This window comes from Hyperolius riggenbachi, chromosome 11 (genome assembly GCF_040937935.1).
Source record: "Hyperolius riggenbachi isolate aHypRig1 chromosome 11, aHypRig1.pri, whole genome shotgun sequence".
Taxonomy (NCBI): Eukaryota; Metazoa; Chordata; class Amphibia; order Anura; family Hyperoliidae; genus Hyperolius; species Hyperolius riggenbachi.
This window is the reverse complement of record NC_090656.1, coordinates 29,237,014-29,257,178: the sequence shown is the minus strand read 5'-3', so window position 1 is coordinate 29,257,178 and position 20,165 is coordinate 29,237,014. Positions and strand designations below refer to the sequence as shown.

The window sequence follows — 20,165 nt, the reverse complement described above, 5'->3', positions numbered from 1 at the left end:
AACACCACAGCGGGGGTACCGGAGCTGAGAGAAGCATGGCGCCAGCTATCGCTCCCTCCCCATCAGACGAGAACACCCCAGCGGGGGTGCCAGAGCTGAGAGGAATATGGTGCCAGCTATTGCAACCTCCCTATCAGACGAGAACACCACAGTGGGGGTACCGGAGCTGAGAGAAGCATGGCGCCAGCTATCACTCCCTCCCCATCAGACGAGAACACCACAGCAGGGGTACCGGAGCTGAGAGGAGCATGGCGCCAGCTATTGCACCCTCCCTATCAGACGAGAACACCCCAGCGGGGGTACCGGAGCTGAGAGAAGCATGGCGTCAGCTTTGAACCCTCCCTATCAGACGAGAACACCCCAGCGGGGGTGCCGGAGCTGAGAGGAGCATGGCGCCAGCTATTGTATCTCCCTATCAGACGAGAACACCACAGTGGGGGTACCGGAGCTGAGAGGAGCATGGCGCCAGCTACTGCATCTCCCTATCAGACGAAAACACCACAGCGGGGGTACCGGAGCTGAGAGGAGCATGGCGCCAGCTATTGCATCTCTCTATCAGACGAGAACACCACAGCGTGGGTACCGGAGCTGAGAGGAGCATGGCGCCAGCTACTGCATCTCCCTATCAGACGAAAACACCACAGCGGGGGTGCCGGAGCTGAGAGGAGCATGGTGCCAGCTATTGCATCTCCCTATCAGACGAGAACACCACAGCGGGGGTACCGGAGCTGAGAGGAGCATGGCGCAAGCTATTGCATCTCCCTATCAGACGAGAACACCACAGCGGGGGTACCGGAGCTGAGAGGAGCATGGCGCCCGCTACTGCATCTCCCTATCAGACGAAAACACCACAGCGGGGGTGCCGGAGCTGAGAGGAGCATGGCGCCAGCTATTGCATCTCCCTATCAGACGAGAACACCACAGCGGGGGTACCGGAGCTGAGAGGAGCATGGCGCCAGCTATTGCACCCTCCCTATCAGACGAGAGCACCACAGTGGGGGTACCGGAGCTGAGAGGAGCATGGCGCCAGCTACTGCATCTCCCTATCAGACGAAAACACCACAGCGGGGGTACCGGAGCTGAGAGGAGCATGGCGCCAGCTATTGCATCTCCCTATCAGACGAGAACACCACAGCGGGGGTACCGGAGCTGAGAGGAGCATGGCGCGAGCTACTGCATCTCCCTATCAGACGAGAACACCACAGCGGGGGTACCGGAGCTGAGAGGAGCATGGCGCCAGCTTTGAACCCTCTCTATCAGACGAGAACACCCCAGCGGGGGTTCCGGAACTGAGAGGAGCATGGCGCCAGCTATTGTATCTCCCTATCAGACGAGAACACCACAGCGGGGGTACCGGAGCTGAGAGGAGCATGGCGCCAGCTATTGCACCCTCCCTATCAGACGAGAACACCACAGTGGGGGTACCGGAGCTGAGAGGAGCATGGCGCCAGCTACTGCATCTCCCTATTAGACGAAAACACCCCAGCGGGGGTACCGGAGCTGAGAGGAGCATGGCGCCAGCTATTGCATCTCTCTATCAGACGAGAACACCACAGCGTGGGTACCGGAGCTGAGAGGAGCATGGCGCCAGCTATTGCACCCTCCCTATCAGACGAGAACACCCCAGCGGGGGTACCGGAGCTGAGAGAAGCATGGTTCCAGCTTTGAACCCTCCCTATCAGACGAGAACACCCCAGCGGGGGTGCCGGAGCTGAGAGGAGCATGGCGCCAGCTATTGCACCCTCCCTATCAGACGAGAACACCACAGTGGGGGTACCGGAGCTGAGAGGAGCATGGCGCCAGCTACTGCATCTCCCTATCAGATGAAAACACCACAGCGGGGGTACCGGAGCTGAGAGGAGCATGGCGCCAGCTATTGCATCTCCCTATCAGACGAGAACACCACAGCGGGGGTACCGGAGCTGAGAGGAGCATGGTGCCAGCTATTGTATCTCCCTATCAGACGAGAACACCACAGCGCAGGTACCGGAGCTGAGAGGAGCATGGCGCCAGCTATTGCACCCTCCCTATCAGACGAGAACACCACAGTGGGGGTACCGGAGCTGAGAGGAGCATGGTGCCAGCTATTGCAACCTCCCTATCAGACGAGAACACCACAGCGGGGGTACCGGAGCTGAGAGAAGCATGGCGCCAGCTATCACTCCCTCCCCATCAGACGAGAACACCACAGCGGGGGTACCGGAGCTGAGAGGAGCATGGCGCCAGCTATTGCACCCTCCCTATCAGACGAGAACACCACAGTGTGGGTACCGGAGCTGAGAGGAGCATGGCGCCAGCTATCGCTCCCTCCCCATCAGACGAGAACACCCCAGCGGGGGTGCCAGAGCTGAGAGGAATATGGTGCCAGCTATTGCAACCTCCCTATCAGACGAGAACACCACAGTGGGGGTACCGGAGCTGAGAGAAGCATGGCGCCAGCTATCACTCCCTCCCCATCAGACGAGAACACCACAGCAGGGGTACCGGAGCTGAGAGGAGCATGGCGCCAGCTATTGCACCCTCCCTATCAGACGAGAACACCCCAGCGGGGGTACCGGAGCTGAGAGAAGCATGGCGTCAGCTTTGAACCCTCCCTATCAGACGAGAACACCCCAGCGGGGGTGCCGGAGCTGAGAGGAGCATGGCGCCAGCTATTGTATCTCCCTATCAGACGAGAACACCACAGCGGGGGTACCGGAGCTGAGAGGAGCATGGCGCCAGCTATTGCACCCTCCCTATCAGACGAGAACACCACAGTGGGGGTACCGGAGCTGAGAGGAGCATGGCGCCAGCTACTGCATCTCCCTATCAGACGAAAACACCACAGCGGGGGTACCGGAGCTGAGAGGAGCATGGCGCCAGCTACTGCATCTCCCTATCAGACGAAAACACCACAGCGGGGGTGCCGGAGCTGAGAGGAGCATGGTGCCAGCTATTGCATCTCCCTATCAGACGAGAACACCACAGCGGGGGTACCGGAGCTGAGAGGAGCATGGCGCCAGCTATTGCATCTCCCTATCAGACGAGAACACCACAGCGGGGGTACCGGAGCTGAGAGGAGCATGGCGCCAGCTACTGCATCTCCCTATCAGACGAAAACACCACAGCGGGGGTGCCGGAGCTGAGAGGAGCATGGCGCCAGCTATTGCATCTCCCTATCAGACGAGAACACCACAGCGGGGGTACCGGAGCTGAGAGGAGCATGGCGCCAGCTATTGCACCCTCCCTATCAGACGAGAGCACCACAGTGGGGGTACCGGAGCTGAGAGGAGCATGGCGCCAGCTACTGCATCTCCCTATCAGACGAAAACACCACAGCGGGGGTACCGGAGCTGAGAGGAGCATGGCGCCAGCTATTGCATCTCCCTATCAGACGAGAACACCACAGCGGGGGTACCGGAGCTGAGAGGAGCATGGCGCGAGCTACTGCATCTCCCTATCAGACGAGAACACCACAGCGGGGGTACCGGAGCTGAGAGGAGCATGGCGCCAGCTTTGAACCCTCTCTATCAGACGAGAACACCCCAGCGGGGGTTCCGGAACTGAGAGGAGCATGGCGCCAGCTATTGTATCTCCCTATCAGACGAGAACACCACAGCGGGGGTACCGGAGCTGAGAGGAGCATGGCGCCAGCTATTGCACCCTCCCTATCAGACGAGAACACCACAGTGGGGGTACCGGAGCTGAGAGGAGCATGGCGCCAGCTACTGCATCTCCCTATTAGACGAAAACACCCCAGCGGGGGTACCGGAGCTGAGAGGAGCATGGCGCCAGCTATTGCATCTCTCTATCAGACGAGAACACCACAGCGTGGGTACCGGAGCTGAGAGGAGCATGGCGCCAGCTACTGCATCTCCCTATCAGACGAAAACACCACAGCGGGGGTGCCGGAGCTGAGAGGAGCATGGTGCCAGCTATTGCATCTCCCTATCAGACGAGAACACCACAGCGGGGGTACCGGAGCTGAGAGGAGCATGGCGCCAGCTATTGCATCTCCCTATCAGACGAGAACACCACAGCGGGGGTACCGGAGCTGAGAGGAGCATGGCGCCAGCTACTGCATCTCCCTATCAGACGAAAACACCACAGCGGGGGTGCCGGAGCTGAGAGGAGCATGGCGCCAGCTATTGCATCTCCCTATCAGACGAGAACACCACAGCGGGGGTACCGGAGCTGAGAGGAGCATGGCGCCAGCTACTGCATCTCCCTATCAGACGAAAACACCACAGCGGGGGTACCGGAGCTGAGAGGAGCATGGCGCCAGCTATTGCATCTCCCTATCAGACGAGAACACCACAGCGGGGGTACCGGAGCTGAGAGGAGCATGGCGCGAGCTACTGCATCTCCCTATCAGACGAGAACACCACAGCGGGGGTACCGGAGCTGAGAGGAGCATGGCGCCAGCTTTGAACCCTCTCTATCAGACGAGAACACCCCAGCGGGGGTTCCGGAACTGAGAGGAGCATGGCGCCAGCTATTGTATCTCCCTATCAGACGAGAACACCACAGCGGGGGTACCGGAGCTGAGAGGAGCATGGCGCCAGCTATTGCACCCTCCCTATCAGACGAGAACACCACAGTGGGGGTACCGGAGCTGAGAGGAGCATGGCGCCAGCTACTGCATCTCCCTATTAGACGAAAACACCCCAGCGGGGGTACCGGAGCTGAGAGGAGCATGGCGCCAGCTATTGCATCTCTCTATCAGACGAGAACACCACAGCGTGGGTACCAGAGCTGAGAGGAGCATGGCGCCAGCTACTGCATCTCCCTATCAGACGAAAACACCACAGCGGGGGTGCCGGAGCTGAGAGGAGCATGGCGCCAGCTATTGCATCTCTCTATCAGACGAGAACACCACAGCGTGGGTACCGGAGCTGAGAGGAGCATGGCGCCAGCTATTGCACCCTCCCTATCAGACGAGAACACCACAGTGGGGGTGCTGGAGCTGAGAGGAGCATGGCGCCAGCTATTGCATCTCCCTATCAGACGAGAACACCACAGCAGGGGTACCGGAGCTGAGAGGAGCATGGCGCCAGCTACTGCATCTCCCTATCAGACGAAAACACCACAGCGGGGGTGCCGGAGCTGAGAGGAGCATGGCGCCAGCTATTGCATCTCCCTATCAGACGAGAACATCCCAGCGGGGTTCCGGAACTGAGAGGAGCATGGCGCCAGCTATTGTATCTCCCTATCAGACGAGAACACCACAGCGGGGGTACCGGAGCTGAGAGGAGCATGGCGCCAGCTATTGCACCCTCCCTATCAGACGAGAACACCACAGTGGGGGTACCGGAGCTGAGAGGAGCATGGCGCCAGCTACTGCATCTCCCTATTAGACGAAAACACCACAGCGGGGGTACCGGAGCTGAGAGGAGCATGGCGCCAGCTATTACATCTCCCTATCAGACGAGAACACCACAGCGGGGGTACCGGAGCTGAGAGGAGCATGGCGCCAGCTATTGCACCCTCCATATCAGACGAGAACACCACAGTGGGGGTACCGGAGCTGAGAGGAGCATGGCGCCAGCTATTGCATCTCTCTATCAGACGAGAACACCACAGCGTGGGTACCGGAGCTGAGAGGAGCATGGCGCCAGCTACTGCATCTCCCTATCAGACGAAAACACCACAGCGGGGGTGCCGGAGCTGAGAGGAGCATGGCGCCAGCTATTGCATCTCTCTATCAGACGAGAACACCACAGCGTGGGTACCGGAGCTGAGAGGAGCATGGCGCCAGCTATTGCACCCTCCCTATCAGACGAGAACACCACAGTGGGGGTGCTGGAGCTGAGAGGAGCATGGCGCCAGCTATTGCATCTCCCTATCAGACGAGAACACCACAGCAGGGGTACCGGAGCTGAGAGGAGCATGGCGCCAGCTACTGCATCTCCCTATCAGACGAAAACACCACAGCGGGGGTGCCGGAGCTGAAAGGAGCATGGCGCCAGCTATTGCATCTCCCTATCAGACGAGAACATCCCAGCGGGGTTCCGGAACTGAGAGGAGCATGGCGCCAGCTATTGTATCTCCCTATCAGATGAGAACACCACAGCGGGGGTACCGGAGCTGAGAGGAGCATGGCGCCAGCTATTGCACCCTCCCTATCAGACGAGAACACCACAGTGGGGGTACCGGAGCTGAGAGGAGCATGGCGCCAGCTACTGCATCTCCCTATTAGACGAAAACACCACAGCGGGGGTACCGGAGCTGAGAGGAGCATGGCGCCAGCTATTACATCTCCCTATCAGACGAGAACACCACAGCGGGGGTACCGGAGCTGAGAGGAGCATGGCGCCAGCTATTGCACCCTCCCTATCAGACGAGAACACCACAGTGGGGGTACCGGAGCTGAGAGGAGCATGGCGCCAGCTACTGCATCTCCCTATAAGACGAAAACACCACAGCGGGGGTACCAGAGCTGAGAGGAGCATGGCGCCAGCTATTGCATCTCCCTATCAGACGAGAACACCACAGCGGGGGTACCGGAGCTGAGAGGAGCATGGCGCCAGCTATTGCACCCTCCCTAGCAGACGAGAACACCACAGCGGGGGTACCGGAGCTGAGAGGAGCATGGCGCCAGCTATTGCAACCTCCCTATCAGACAAGAACACCACAGCGGGGGTACCGGAGCTGAGAGAAGCATGGCGCCAGCTATCACTCCCTCCCCATCAGACAAGAACACCACAGCGAGGGTACCGGAGCTGAGAGGAGCATGGCGCCAGCTATTGCACCCTCCCTAGCAGACGAGAACACCACAGCGGGGGTACCGGAGCTGAGAGTAGCATGGCGCCAGCTATTGCAACCTCCTTAACAGATGGGAACACCACAGTGGGGGTACCGGAGCTGAGAGGAGCATGGCGCCAGCTATCGCTCCCTCCCCATCAGACGAGAACACCCCAGCGGGGGTGCCGGAGCTGAGAGGAGCATGGTGCCAGCTATTGCAACCTCCCTATCAGACGAGAACACAGCGGGGGTACCGGAGCTGAGAGGAGCATGGCGCCAGCTATTGCAACCTCCTTATCAGACGGGAACACCACAGTGGGGGTACCGGAGCTGAGAGGAGCATGGCGCCAGCTATCGCTCCCTCCCCATCAGACGAGAACACCCCAGCGGGGGTGCCGGAGCTGAGAGGAGCATGGTGCCAGCTATTGCAACCTCCCTATCAGACGAGAACACCACAGCGGGGGTACCGGAGCTGAGAGAAGCATGGCGCCAGCTATCACTCCCTCCTCATCAGACGAGAACACCACAGCGGGGGTACCGGAGCTGAGAGGAGCATGGCGCCAGCTATTGCACCCTCCCTATCAGACGAGAACACCCCAGCGGGGGTACCGGAGCTGAGAGAAGCATGGCACCAGCTTTGAACCCTCCCTATCAGACGAGAACATCACAGCGGGGGTGCCGGAGCTGAGAGGAGCATGGCGCCAGCTATTGTATCTCCCTATCAGACGAGAACACCACAGCTGGGGTACCGGAGCTGAGAGAAGCATGGCGCCAGCTATTGCACCCTCCCTATCAGACGAGAACACCACAGTGGGGGTACCGGAGCTAAGAGGAGCATGGCGCCAGCTACTGCATCTCCCTATCGGACGAAAACACCACAGCGGGGGTGCTGGAGCTGAGAGGAGCATGGCGCCAGCTATTGCATCTCCCTATCAGACGAGAACACCACAGCGGAGATACCGGAGCTGAGAGGAGCATGGCGCCAGCTATTGCACCCTCCCCATCAGACAAGAACACCCCAGCGGGGGTGCCGGAGCTGAGAGGAGCATGGTGCCAGCTATTGCAACCTCCCTATCAGACGAGAACACCACAGCGGGGGTACCGGAGCTGAGAGAAGCATGGCGCCAGCTATCACTCCCTCCCCATCAGACGAGAACACCACAGCGGGGGTACCGGAGCTGAGAGGAGCATGGCCCCAGCTATTGCACCCTCCCTATCAGACGAGAACACCCCAGCGAGGGTACCGGAGCTGAGAGAAGCATGGCGCCAGCTTTGAACCCTCCCTATCAGACGAGAACACCCCAGCGGGGGTGCCGGAGCTGAGAGGAGCATGGCGCCAGCTATTGTATCTCCCTATCAGACGAGAACACCACAGCGGGGGTACCGGAGCTGAGAGGAGCATGGCGCCAGCTATTGCACCCTCCCTATCAGACGAGAACACCACAGTGGGGGTACCGGAGCTGAGAGGAGCATGGCACGAGCTACTGCATCTCCCTATCAGACGAAAACACCACAGCGGGGGTACCGGAGCTGAGAGGAGCATGGCGCAAGCTATTGCATCTCCCTATCAGACGAGAACACCACAGCGGGGGTATCAGACGAGAACACCACAGTGGGGGTACCGGAGCTGAGAGAAGCATGGCGCCAGCTTTGAACCCTCCCTATCAGACGAGAACACCCCAGCGGGGGTTCCGGAACTGAGAGGAGCATGGCGCCAGCTATTGTATCTTCCTATCAGACGATAACACCACAGCGGGGGTACCAGAGCTGAGAGGAGCATGGCGCCAGCTATTGCACCTTCCCTATCAGACGAGAACACCACAGCGGGGGTACCGGAGCTGAGAGGAGCATGGCGCCAGCTATTGCATCTCCCTATCAGACAAGAACACCACAGCGGGGGTACCGGAGCTGAGAGGAGCATGGCGCCAGCTATTGCATCTCCCTATCAGACGAAAACACCACAGCGGGGGTACCGGAGCTGAGAGGAGCATGGCGCCAGCTATTGCATCTCCCTATCAGACGGAAACACCACAGTGGGGGTACCGGAGCTGAGAGGAGCATGGCGCCAGCTATCACTTCCTCCCCATCAGACGAGATCACAACAGGGGGGGGTACCGGAGCTGAGAGGAGCATGGTGCCAGCAATCGCACCCTCCCTGAAGGAGGAGAAGGGAGCGGTGAGGACACAAACTACTATTCCTAGAGAGGGGAGGATGGCTGTTTATCTTCACGGGTTACATTTTACTCAGAACATGGCATTGGGGAGAACTTACCATACAAAATACATTTAGTGTTCTTTTCTTCTTCCAAAAGACCATGTATGGGGAAATCTTATGCCTGCTGTATTACTAACCCAGACGTCCAGTCCCCCACCAGACATACAATAATGTCTTGTATGTGCCCGGGGTGAAACCCACACTAAACACAGAGGGAACATACAAACTCCATGCAGATAACGTTGAGATTCAAACTACCATAGGTACAAAGTGCTGCAACATTATTCTGTGCAGAACTCGGCACCAAAATGTTGCCCGAAGGATCAAGTCCCGAACCCTGCAGGTGACAGTCTCTGCACCCTCCAGTCAGGCTTCCCTCTGAAGCGCATCCCCTCCCCTACATTCCATCATAAATGCAGTAGCCATCTACTCCTTCCACATTGGCATCTCCACGACTCCCCTATGCAAATCCTTCCCCTGTCTCCTGATCCGCTTCAGAATCGGTTTCAAGATCCTGTGCCTGGCCTACACATCTATACACAAGTTTTGCTTGGCCTACATCTCTGACCTGGTCAGCAGATACAAGCCTGGCTGCCCACTTCCCTAATCCAATGACCTCTTCCTAACCATACCATACATTTAGCACGCCCATGTGCAACTACAGGACTTTACTAGAGCTGCCCCCATTCTTTGGAACTTTCTCCACCTGTCCATCAGGTTTCCCCTTACTTCAAGTGTACCTGAGATCATGGATAAGAAAGATTTTGTATTTGCCCAGGCTTCCTCCAGCCCCATGAGCACCGCTGCATCCCTCTGCGTCCTCCCGAGTGCATCCGTTTGGCCGTAATCAGCCACGGTAACTGGCTTGGCCACGCATGCGCAGAAGAACCCGATTGGCGCAGCCGAGCCAGATTAAGAGGGCTGATTGGGGCTGAATGGAGCTTCCCGGGAGGGCGGCAAGGGACGCAGTGGTGTTCATGGGGCTGGAGGAAGCCCAGGGTAAGTATAAAATCTTTCTTATCCATAAACTCAGGTATGCTTTCAGCACCTTCAAACAAGGCCTCAAAACTCACCTATTCAAGAAGGCCTACCTCACCACTGCCCTAACTGTCTTTGCCAAGTGTATGATCTGGCATTGTGTGTCGTACTGCTTATTACCTGTATTGTGTTGTCGGTCACCGCGCAGCATAATAATATGTTGGCGCTATATAAATCCAATAAATAAATAATAGTGTGTACATGGCTCAAGTCATTTCGCCAACAATTGCCAAGTGGATTTCAGGTGCTCCTGTGCATTTTTACAGTAGCAGCAGTGGTGGGCAGACACAAGCAGCAACAGGTTGGTTTTAGGCATACCTGGCACAGCTGCAAAATCTCTGGGGGACACTGGGGTGGATGGGCCCGCCTTGTGGCTGTCTTCATGCTGCACATCAGAGTCAGTAGCAGCATTCAGCTGTGATCTGCCAAGCACGGGCGGGGTAGCTGCTGGCTCCGAGTCGATGATTTCTGTAGGGGGAAAAAAATTAAAAAGTCATATTTTCTGCACTACAACTAGTGTTGGGCGAACAGTGTTCGCCACTGTTCGGGTTCTGCAGAACATCACCCTGTTCGGGTGATGTTCGCGTTCGGCCGAACACCTGATGGTGTTCGGCCTTTTAAGTTCGGGTTCGCCCCGAACTTCTAATGGCCCCCGAACAGGGCCGAACAGGGCCCCTGTTATGCCGAACAGGGCCCTGTTCGGCCGAATACTGCCCCCCTATGGGGTCGCAGGCATAAGGGGGGAGCATGCCCCGATCGCAGGGGGGGGTCGGAAATTCCCCCCACCCCCTCCGCTAGCGCTCCCCCCTCTGCCCGCTTCCCCATACAAAAGTTTAAGCAAAGTACCTGTAGTGGATGGCCTGGCAGTGGGCGGCACTGTGGAGTGAGGAGGAGGAGTCCGGAGAGTGACGAGTTGAGGGAGGCCGGGCAGCGGGCGTGAGGTCAGAGAAAGGGCGGAAGTACCACAAGGGTACTTCCGCTGAACCGCCCGCTGCCCGGCCTCCCTCAACTCGTCACTCTCCGGACTCCTCCTCCTCACTCCACAGTGCCGCCCACTGCCAGGCCATCCACTACAAGTACTTTGCTTAAACTTTTGTATGGGGAAGCGGGCAGAGGGGGGAGCGCTAGCGGAGGGGGTGGGGGGAATTTCCGACCCCCCCCCCCCGCGATCGGGGCATGCTCCCCCCTTATGCCTGCGACCCCATATGGCCCCCAAAAGCTGGATGTTCGGAAAGTTCGGGGTTCGGCCCGAACATGCCGAACATCTCGGCCATGTTCGGCGAACTTTCCCGAACCCGAACATCCAGGTGTTCGCCCATCACTAACTACGACTTCCCAATGCCAATCCCATTTTATAAACAGATCTGAGGCTGCGGCAGTCACATATTATTCCAAAAATGGTGCAGCTGCTGGGAGAATGTGGACAGACCTGACGCTTTCCAGATTCAGGACAAAGAATGTGCTGACCTTCAGGCTGATAGTGTGACTCAGGAGGAGTCCCTCCCAGGCCACTCAGCCAGGCCATCTCTCTGCACCCGGGACATCACAAGTCTGCAGCAACCTCACATGCCAAATATCTATGGCAGCAGATACACATTACCCAGGGGCGTAGCAATAGGGGTTGCAGCGGTAGCAACCGCATCGGGGCCCCTGGGCCAGAGGGGCCCCAAGGGGCCCTCCCTCAAATGCAGTATTAGCTCTCTATTGGTCCTGTGCTGGTAATAATCACTTCTATAGACACTTTGAATAGTGGTAATCATTAACAAGCTGTCCCCCATCCCCTTCTTGCACCTCTGACACTGTAGTTGTCCTTGGCAGGTTTTGGTGCGCCGTATAAATTGTTATGTATACAGTGCTTGGGGGGGCCCATGTAAAACGTGCATCGGGGCCCACAGCTCCAAAGCTACGCCACTGACATTACCGCTGGGAGAGCCTTTGGCTGACAACCAATAAAATGCTTGCTCCCAGACCCAGTGCTGGCCAAGATATACTCGCAGAGTGCACCTTATGCTGCATACACACTTGAGATAAAAGTCTTTGGAAAAGGCAAGATCACAGACCAATTTTACCCCATTACATATAGTATGAGAGCCATACTCTACACCAGGGGTCTCAAACTCGCGGCCCGCGGGCCATTTGCGGCCCGCGATACAATATTTTGTGGCCCCAAGGCCCCAGAGCTTGTAGGGGCCCCCAGTGGCTACAAGAGGAAAAAATTTTTTTTCAAATCGGCCTTATAGTTTTTGAGAAAATCGATTTTAAAGTTGCAAAGGAAAAAAATACACATTTAAAAACCCGCCGACTTTAATGGTTAATAGCAAATCCACCTTAAATGCTAGAAACCCTAAATTTGCAGGATATGTTAAGGAGATCATTAGGAATAAGAGGAAAAAACAATTTTTCAAAAAGACCTTATAGTTTTTGAGAAAATCGATTTTAAAGTTTCGAAGGAAAATAGTATACTTTTAAATGCGGTAAATGTCACTTTTAGTAGCAAGCCTAACGGTAGTGTAATTTTACATGTATCAAAAGAAAGAGCAATACATTTCCTGACAGTGTTTCCAGGGGGTCCATACGCAGCCGCAGCGCTTTGGCCAGGTATCGCTATACAGCCGTAATATGGCTGTATGAAGATTCCTGGCATTTTTTCCTATTTTCCCAATTTTTTTTTTTATGTTTAGAGTGGGCGGGCAGAGGCGGCGATCCGCCGCGATTGACGTCAGGAGGGGCAGAGCTGAAGCTGAAAGCTCTGCCCCTTCCAGGAAATGCCGGCGGATTGCCCCCGGGGCAATTTGGGGGCTCTGCAGCCCTCGTTTTGCGGCGGGGACACGTGAACTCCCTTATGCGGCCCAGCCTCATCCTGACTTTGCCTCCTGCGGCCCCCGGGTAAATTGAGTTTGAGACCCCTGCTCTACACAGTCTATTCTATGGAGCTGAACTCCCCATCAGACAGAAATCTTTGCAAGATGCTGCACACAGAGATGCCCGTACACATTCAAAAGATCATTATCTGCAAAAGATCTTTTCCTGCAATAGATCCATTCCTGCAAAATGCATTCATAGTCTATGAGATCTGCAGATCATCATACACACCTTGTTTAACAGGCAATCATCCGCAGATCAGATCCACCAGGATGGATTTTCAGATCTGCAGATGATTGCCAGATATGCAGATGAAGTCTGTTAAACAAGGTGTGTATGAGGATCTGCAGATCTCATAAACTATGAATGCATTTTGCAGGAATGGATCTATTGCAGGAAGAGATCTTTTGCAGATAATGATCTTTTGAATGTGTACGGGCATCTTTGCGTGCAGAATCTTGCAAAGATTTCTGTCTGATGGGGAGTGCAGCTCCATAGAATAAACTGTGTAGAGTATGGCTCTCATACTACATGTAATGGGGTAAAATTGGTCTGTGATCTTGCCTTTTCCAAAGACTTTTATCTCAAGTGTGTATGCAGCATTAGTTTAACCCTTCCAATACCAAATAACTAATGATCTGCACAGCTCAGACAAGAAAACATGGTACAAGCTTGGGAGTTCATCAAACACTCTCTATGTATCGTAGTTTCTGAAAACACAAAATTACAAGATAGCAGCTCAGCACAATCTTAAAGAATTAAGAAAGTAGCAATGTGTACAGGGGCATATCTGGGTAATCTAGAGCCTATGGCAAACACTTATATAGTGCCCCCCCCCCCCCTTGCCAGTCAGAGCCCCCTTCCCCTCTAAAAACAATGTTCTTTCTCGCGTACATGTTATGGTTGCCTGTGTTTTTTGGCTCGGGAGATTGCTGAAGTTACTTTTTGGGAAGTATTTCTACTTATTTCCTCTCTGCCCTCTTTTCTAACACTAAGCCAAGTGAGAAAAGAGGGCAGATTAAGTACCCATGTTCCCCAGATAGTCTTATTTGAGGCATGAGGCATGGCACCCCACGGTGCTGTGGCGCCCATGGCACAAGCCATGCCTGCACCCCTCTAGATACGCCTCTGAGTGTGTAGCAACTACAACACAAGAGGATGAAGCACCAAGCTGCTGCTAGAGTGGAATAGATAGTAGCAATACCATAGGATAACATTAGCAGCAAGTGTGCTAGCGGTATGTGCAATATGTTCACAGTGGGGCATTTCGGTGTAAAGTGAAGGCCATATTGCAACGCAGTTTTCCGCACTGCAATGAAAAAACAATGTGACGTTCAGTGTGGCCGGTGCTGTGTTTTTTAACAGCGTGTGGCATCCCAACGTGTAATGAAAAAAACACATGCGTTTAACGGTGACAGTGAAGCATACTTTTCAGTGACTGTATGCTTCACTCTATGCGATGCAATGCACAGATGAAATTTCGCGTGACTTTTCCATTCTGCTGAGCTCTTGCTTTTATGGAAAACGCAACACAACACCCACTGCAAACCTTGATCCTTGCCAGTTTGGCGCCCGGGCACTTTGGCACAGGGTGAGCCAAATGACAGCAGTTGCCAGAACCCTGAATAACCACTGCGTAGGCCGTGAACTGTAGCACTGTGAATATAGTGGCGCCCATTGCAGGCGCTACCCGGCAAGCACCAAGACGCCCTGCGTCGTGCGAACCTTGCCTTATAGTTTCACAAATAAGCAAATACGCATGCAATCTTATAAATATATAAGGGGAAACACTAAAACATAACATTTGAGCACAAGGCCAATTTAGTATAGCTAGTACCAGATTATACACAAGGCAATCTGGATGGTTGTCTAGGGTCTGCTGGAAGTCAAGGAGCCACCTCGGATGCCGACCTCTCATATTACTTCTTACCAAAAATGTTCAGAGGAGGCATAAGCTTGTACCTCAATTAGCGCTCGTTCACATCTAGGGCGTTTTTGGCCTTTTTTCAAGCGCAGGTGATTTTTAAAATCGCCCCCAAAACGCTTGCGCAATGAATGTCTATGAGAAGGTTTATATCAGTGCGGGTCGTGCGCTGTGCGTCCAGCAAAGCGGTGCCTGTACCATTTTTGGGGCGATTTTGCTATAATGGAAGGTATAGGAAAAACGCAAAACGCTCACAAAATCACTTTGTGCAGCGATTGAGTTCGCGTTTTAAAGAATAAATACATTGTATTTATTATTTTCCGAGTCAAAGAGTTCACTTCCTGACTTGCGTCAGGGAGTGAATAAAAAAAAACCCTTGGGAAAAGCACTTAGAAAAACGCTTTTCACAAGAACGGAACGCCAACCCAAGCGCCGGGAATCGAAAAAAAAATCGCTACAAAAAATCTCAACATGAAAGCTAACGCGAGCGGAATGCAATGTGAATGAGCCCTTAGGGCCCCATATTACTTCATTTAGCCACTCTAGCCTTTAAAATGAACCTTAAAGAGACTCTGTAACATCAAAAACCTCCCCTGGGGGGTACTCACCTCGGGTGGGGGAAGCCTCCGGATCCTAATGAGGCTTCCCACGCCGTCCTCTGTCCCAAGGGGGTCTCGCTGCAGCCCTCCGAACAGCCGGCGACAGACCCGACTGTAGCTTCAATATTTACCTTTGCTGGCTCCAGCGGGGGCGCTGTGGCTGCTTTCGGCACGGAAATAGACGGAAATACCCGATCTCCGTCGAGTCCGCTCTACTGCGCAGGCGCCGGAAACTTGCGCCTGCGCAGTAGAGCAGACCCGACGGCGATCGGGTATTTCTGCCTACTTCGGAGCCGACAGCCGTCAGAGCGCCTGTGCAGGAGCCGGGAAGGTAAATATTGACGTCACCGCTGCACGGAGGGCTGCAGAGAGACCCCTGAGGGATGGAGGACGGCGTGGGAAGCCTCATTAGGATCCGGAGGCTTCCCCCACCCGAGGTGAGTACCCCCCAGGGGACGTTTTGTCGTTACAGTTCCTCTTTAAGTCAACCAAAAAAAATGAGTTTTACTCACCTGGGGCTTACAATAGACCCTGCAGCTGTCCGGTCCCTCCGATCTTCCTGTCCCCGCTGGCAGCCACTTCCGGTTTTGCCGCCAGGAGCCGACAGGCTGGGAACGCGAGTAATTCTTCGCGTTCCCAGCCACAATATGGCCCTCTATGCTGCTATATGCTTGCTATAGCCTGTCTGGTCCTGACAGCGAAACCGGAAGTGGCTGTCGGCGGGGACAGGAGGATTGGAGGGACACGGCGAGGGCACCGGACAGCTGCAGGGGGCTATTGGAAGCCCCAGGTGAGTAAAACTGTTTTTTTTTTGGTTGACTTTAGGATCACTTTAAGTAGGCAAGCAAAATTTGAGGTAACAGAAACCCCGCAAGAGCAATGAAAATAATCACCCCTTCATTTTGCATCATAGCTAGGTAGGAATACCTCCTGTTGCTGCCCTGTGTATGTGGTTTTCAGAGGCAAATGGTATATGTAAACTGAAAAGGTAAATATGGAAAGCAATGCAAATCTGTTACCTTCTTTAAAGTGATCCCAACATGTTTTGCTCAAATGTAAATAAAAGGTGAGAAATGTTTTCTTTCCCACAATAATGCCTCTTGTACATTGTCTTATTAAGTTTTGGGAGACATCTATGTCATTTCTGATCAAAAAATTACTTGCTGGTTGAATAAAAGTAACTTTAAGTCAAAATTTGCCAGGGGTATGAATAATTAAGGGCAGCACTGTAGCTCTCACCTCAGGTTCCCTTTAGTTTATTTCTGCTTCATCTGTGCCTTCCTCACATCTCTACAATCAAATTCCGCACTACCAACCTGCCCCAAAACAACTGCAAGATTTACAGTAAAGTTAAATCCCATATATCCCAGGATAGTAAACACTCATCTTATGTAGGGAAAAATATGAAGCAGTACCTGTGCTGAATCCCTACTTGGTATGAAACATCCTAATACAAGCTCTGCCCCTAATCTCACTTTCATCAAATCATCTGGGAATCTATAGCCTCCAACAAATTTACATTTGCAAAGGTGTACTGAGATGATGTTATCGACAAGTAATACTTTACAAACTAACTATTTAATTATAGTGTATTAGCTACACCAGGGGAGGACTGGGACCTTTCAGCCTGCGGGGGGGGAACACAAACTAGAGGCCCGTTTCCATGGCAGCCCCAGCCCAAATGACATCAGACACGCACCCAACGTGCTATATGCTGGTAGTCATGTGGAGCGCCCATGTGGAAATAAAAAAGGACACTTCCAGGGCAGTGTGACAGGTAAAGTATAACTGCACAGGCGCTGGGTGTCACATAATACATTTGGAGGGATGACAGCAAGGGGTTTTCTTTGTGTCCGTCATTTGTGATTATCGCACTTCGTTACCGCTGCGCACCAAATCAACCACATCGGCCTGAGATTTCCCAGCATCTCAGATACTACCAATTTCCGAACAAAATCAGTCAAATCGTCAATTGTGCATGCTTGTGGTGGCACCGATTTTCACCCAATCCGATAGTAATTATCAAAACAGTTGGTTGATCGCCGAGACAACAGATGTATGGCCGTATTAATTACCCAAGATTCTAACCCCCCCCCCCCCCCCCCACACACACACACACACTTATGTCCATAGAGGTACTGTCCCTTCAGAAGAGGGACATTTGGGAGCTATAATGCTGTGAAAGCAGACAGAGTTTTTTTTTCTATGGACCCTGCAGGCAAGCCTCTGCTCTGCATATTGCTGTGTACATTTACCAGCTTACCCATCCTCTAATTGCTCCGTATTTACACCTTTATTTCTCTCAGCCAGCCTAATGTTTCACATCGCCTTATACAAAAACCTGAATGCAGCAGGCACTGTACCAGCCCTAAATCATTAAATGGAGGCAGCCTGGGGGGAAATCTCCCCCTTTCCCCCCTGGCCAGTCCTCCCCTGCGCTACACTGATGTTGAGAAACCTGATCTGATCTGGCACAACATCTGTAGAAAAAGAGCATGCAATCTACGAGGAGTGGTGTTGGGTCTGGAACCAGCAAAACATCAAAATGAACTTCTGCACACTCGTGCAAATCCATTTACAAAAATCATGCAGCAATCAATGCTGTCCCTACAGCTAAGTTAAAAGCTGGGATCTTCGTTACAAGAATAAAGTGTTTTGCGTAGTCACATACACCGCGTAGAGCAGGGGTCTCAAACTCAATTTACATGGGGGCCGCAGGAGGCAAAGTCAGGATGAGGCGGGGCAGCATAAGGAATTTCACAATCGCGGCGCATCGCCGCCTCTGCCCGCCCCTCTCACTCTTCCTTCACAGAGAGGGGCGGGGAGAGGCAGCGATCTGCGCGGCGATTGACGTCAGGAGGGGCAGAGCTGAAGCTGAAAGCTCTGCCCCTTCTAAGAAATGCCGGCAGATTGTCCCCCGGGCGATTTGGGGGCTCTGCAGCCCTCGTTTAGCGGTGGGGATGCGGCGGATTACTTGGGAGCACTGAAGCGAACTATAAGGAAGCTTTTGCTGGCGAGGGCCACAAAATATTGTATCGAGGGCCGCAAATGGCCCGCGGGCCGCGAGTTTGAGACCCCTGGCGTAGAGGTAGCCCAGTGTCGTTTGTGTCCTAACTCTGGCCCTGTAACATGCATAGCACAAACATGCACACGTTCGGGCACGTCAAAACCTACCTAGGGAATAGGAGCATATATCCTTACTGTCCTCCCTGAGACAGATAGTGCATCTAACTAATCCTGCAAGGGAGCTGCTAGTACCAAACAATCACAAACAAAGGAATAGCTGCTGATGACTTGCAGACACTGTTGGGACCTGTGGAGGAGTTCAGAAACTGCCCCCCTGCTCTGTATGTCCATCTGTACACTGGCCAAGCCTGGAGGGGCATATCCAGGCACATGACCCAGCAATGTAGTGTCAGGAATGACTGGCTGACGTCTTGCCCCCATCTCTGCCCAGTTGAGAGCAGCACCCTGTCATCACCTGGGCGTGTATGGGCTCCCTGCACACAATGCCCCCCATGCTCACCAGTACAGCAGCATGTTCTCCCATGCAGTGAGGTGCTGAGGGGTGTCCTCCCTGCAGTGCCAATGCCAGCAGATCCACTTGCAGACTGTCACACCTCTCCTTCCATTCTCTCTCTACTTCCACACTGCTGTACTCTGCAATTCTAGCTGACTGTACGGCCAGGCCGCACCAATCTATCGCTCTTCGCCTCACTCACTAAACTCCCTGCACTCACGTGCAGCGCTCAATTGCTTTTCCCTGTGGCGGTCAAAGGCAGATGTACTGCGCATGCTGGCCGTTGGTAGCGTTCTAAATAAATATTTTTACTGCAAGACTGGCCTGTGTGTTCCATTCCTGGCTGCGCGCGCCGACGTCATTAACCCTATAGTGAGTTCCGCAGTGTGCTGGCTTCAGAGTGCCAAGCTCTGGCTGCATAGCCTTTTTGGCCTGCGTGGGTTTGTGAAGGTTTCCCGTTATCTAACTTGGTTAATCAGAACTGAAGACGTTGCTTAGAGCAATTAAATGTTTCTCAACATCTTTACCACATGATGTAATCACTTACATACCTCCCAACTTTTTAAGATGAGAAAAAGGGACACTTAAGCCACATTCCTGCCACACCCCTGGCCACGCCCTCACTACGCCTCTAGTCACGAATATCATAAAGATTTCATAAGAAAAATATGTTGTTTTATAATTCAAACCACACTGGTCCTTTCTATCCTGGTTCATTTTCCTTCATAGTAACATTTTAAAATTAGTAATACATCAATTTAACCACTTCCCAACTGAGGGGTTTTACCCCCTGACCACCAGAGCAATTTTCACCTTTCAGTGCTCCTTCCATTCATTCGTCTATAATTTTATCATTACTTATCGCAATGAAATGAACTATATCTTGTTTTTTTCGCCACCAATTAGGCTTTCTTTAGGTGGGACATTATGCCAAGAATAGTTTTATTTTAAATGTGTTTTAATGGGAAAATAGGAAAAAATGTGGGAAAAAATTTATTATTTTTCAGTTTTCGGCCTTTATAGTTTTTAAATAATGCATGCTACTGTAATTTAAACCCATTAAATGTATATGCCTATTTATCCCGGTTATAAAACCGTTTAAATTATGTCCCTATCACAATGTTTGCCGCCAATATTTTAGTTGGAAATAAAGGTGCATTTTTTTCAGTTTTGCGTCCATCCCTAATTACAAGCCCATAGTTTATAAAGTAACAGTGTTATACCCTCTTGACATAAATATTTAAAAAGTTCAGTCCCTAAGGTAACTATTTATGTATTTTTTTT

General features: G+C 53.3%; 1 protein-coding gene across 1 annotated transcript in view; it reads right to left on the bottom strand.

Moving 5' to 3' along the window:
• The window catches only part of GAS8 (growth arrest specific 8), a 65,896-nt gene extending 46,876 nt beyond the window's left edge, over positions 1-19,020 (bottom strand). The window contains exons 1-2 of the mRNA XM_068260958.1: positions 18,888-19,020; positions 10,295-10,444 (exon numbers count right to left, since the gene is read on the bottom strand). Of these exons, the coding sequence (XP_068117059.1) occupies positions 10,295-10,387 (93 nt within the window). The 5' untranslated portion in view covers positions 10,388-10,444; positions 18,888-19,020. The remainder of the gene's footprint in view (positions 1-10,294; positions 10,445-18,887) is intronic.
• Positions 19,021-20,165: the final 1,145 nt, after the last annotated feature.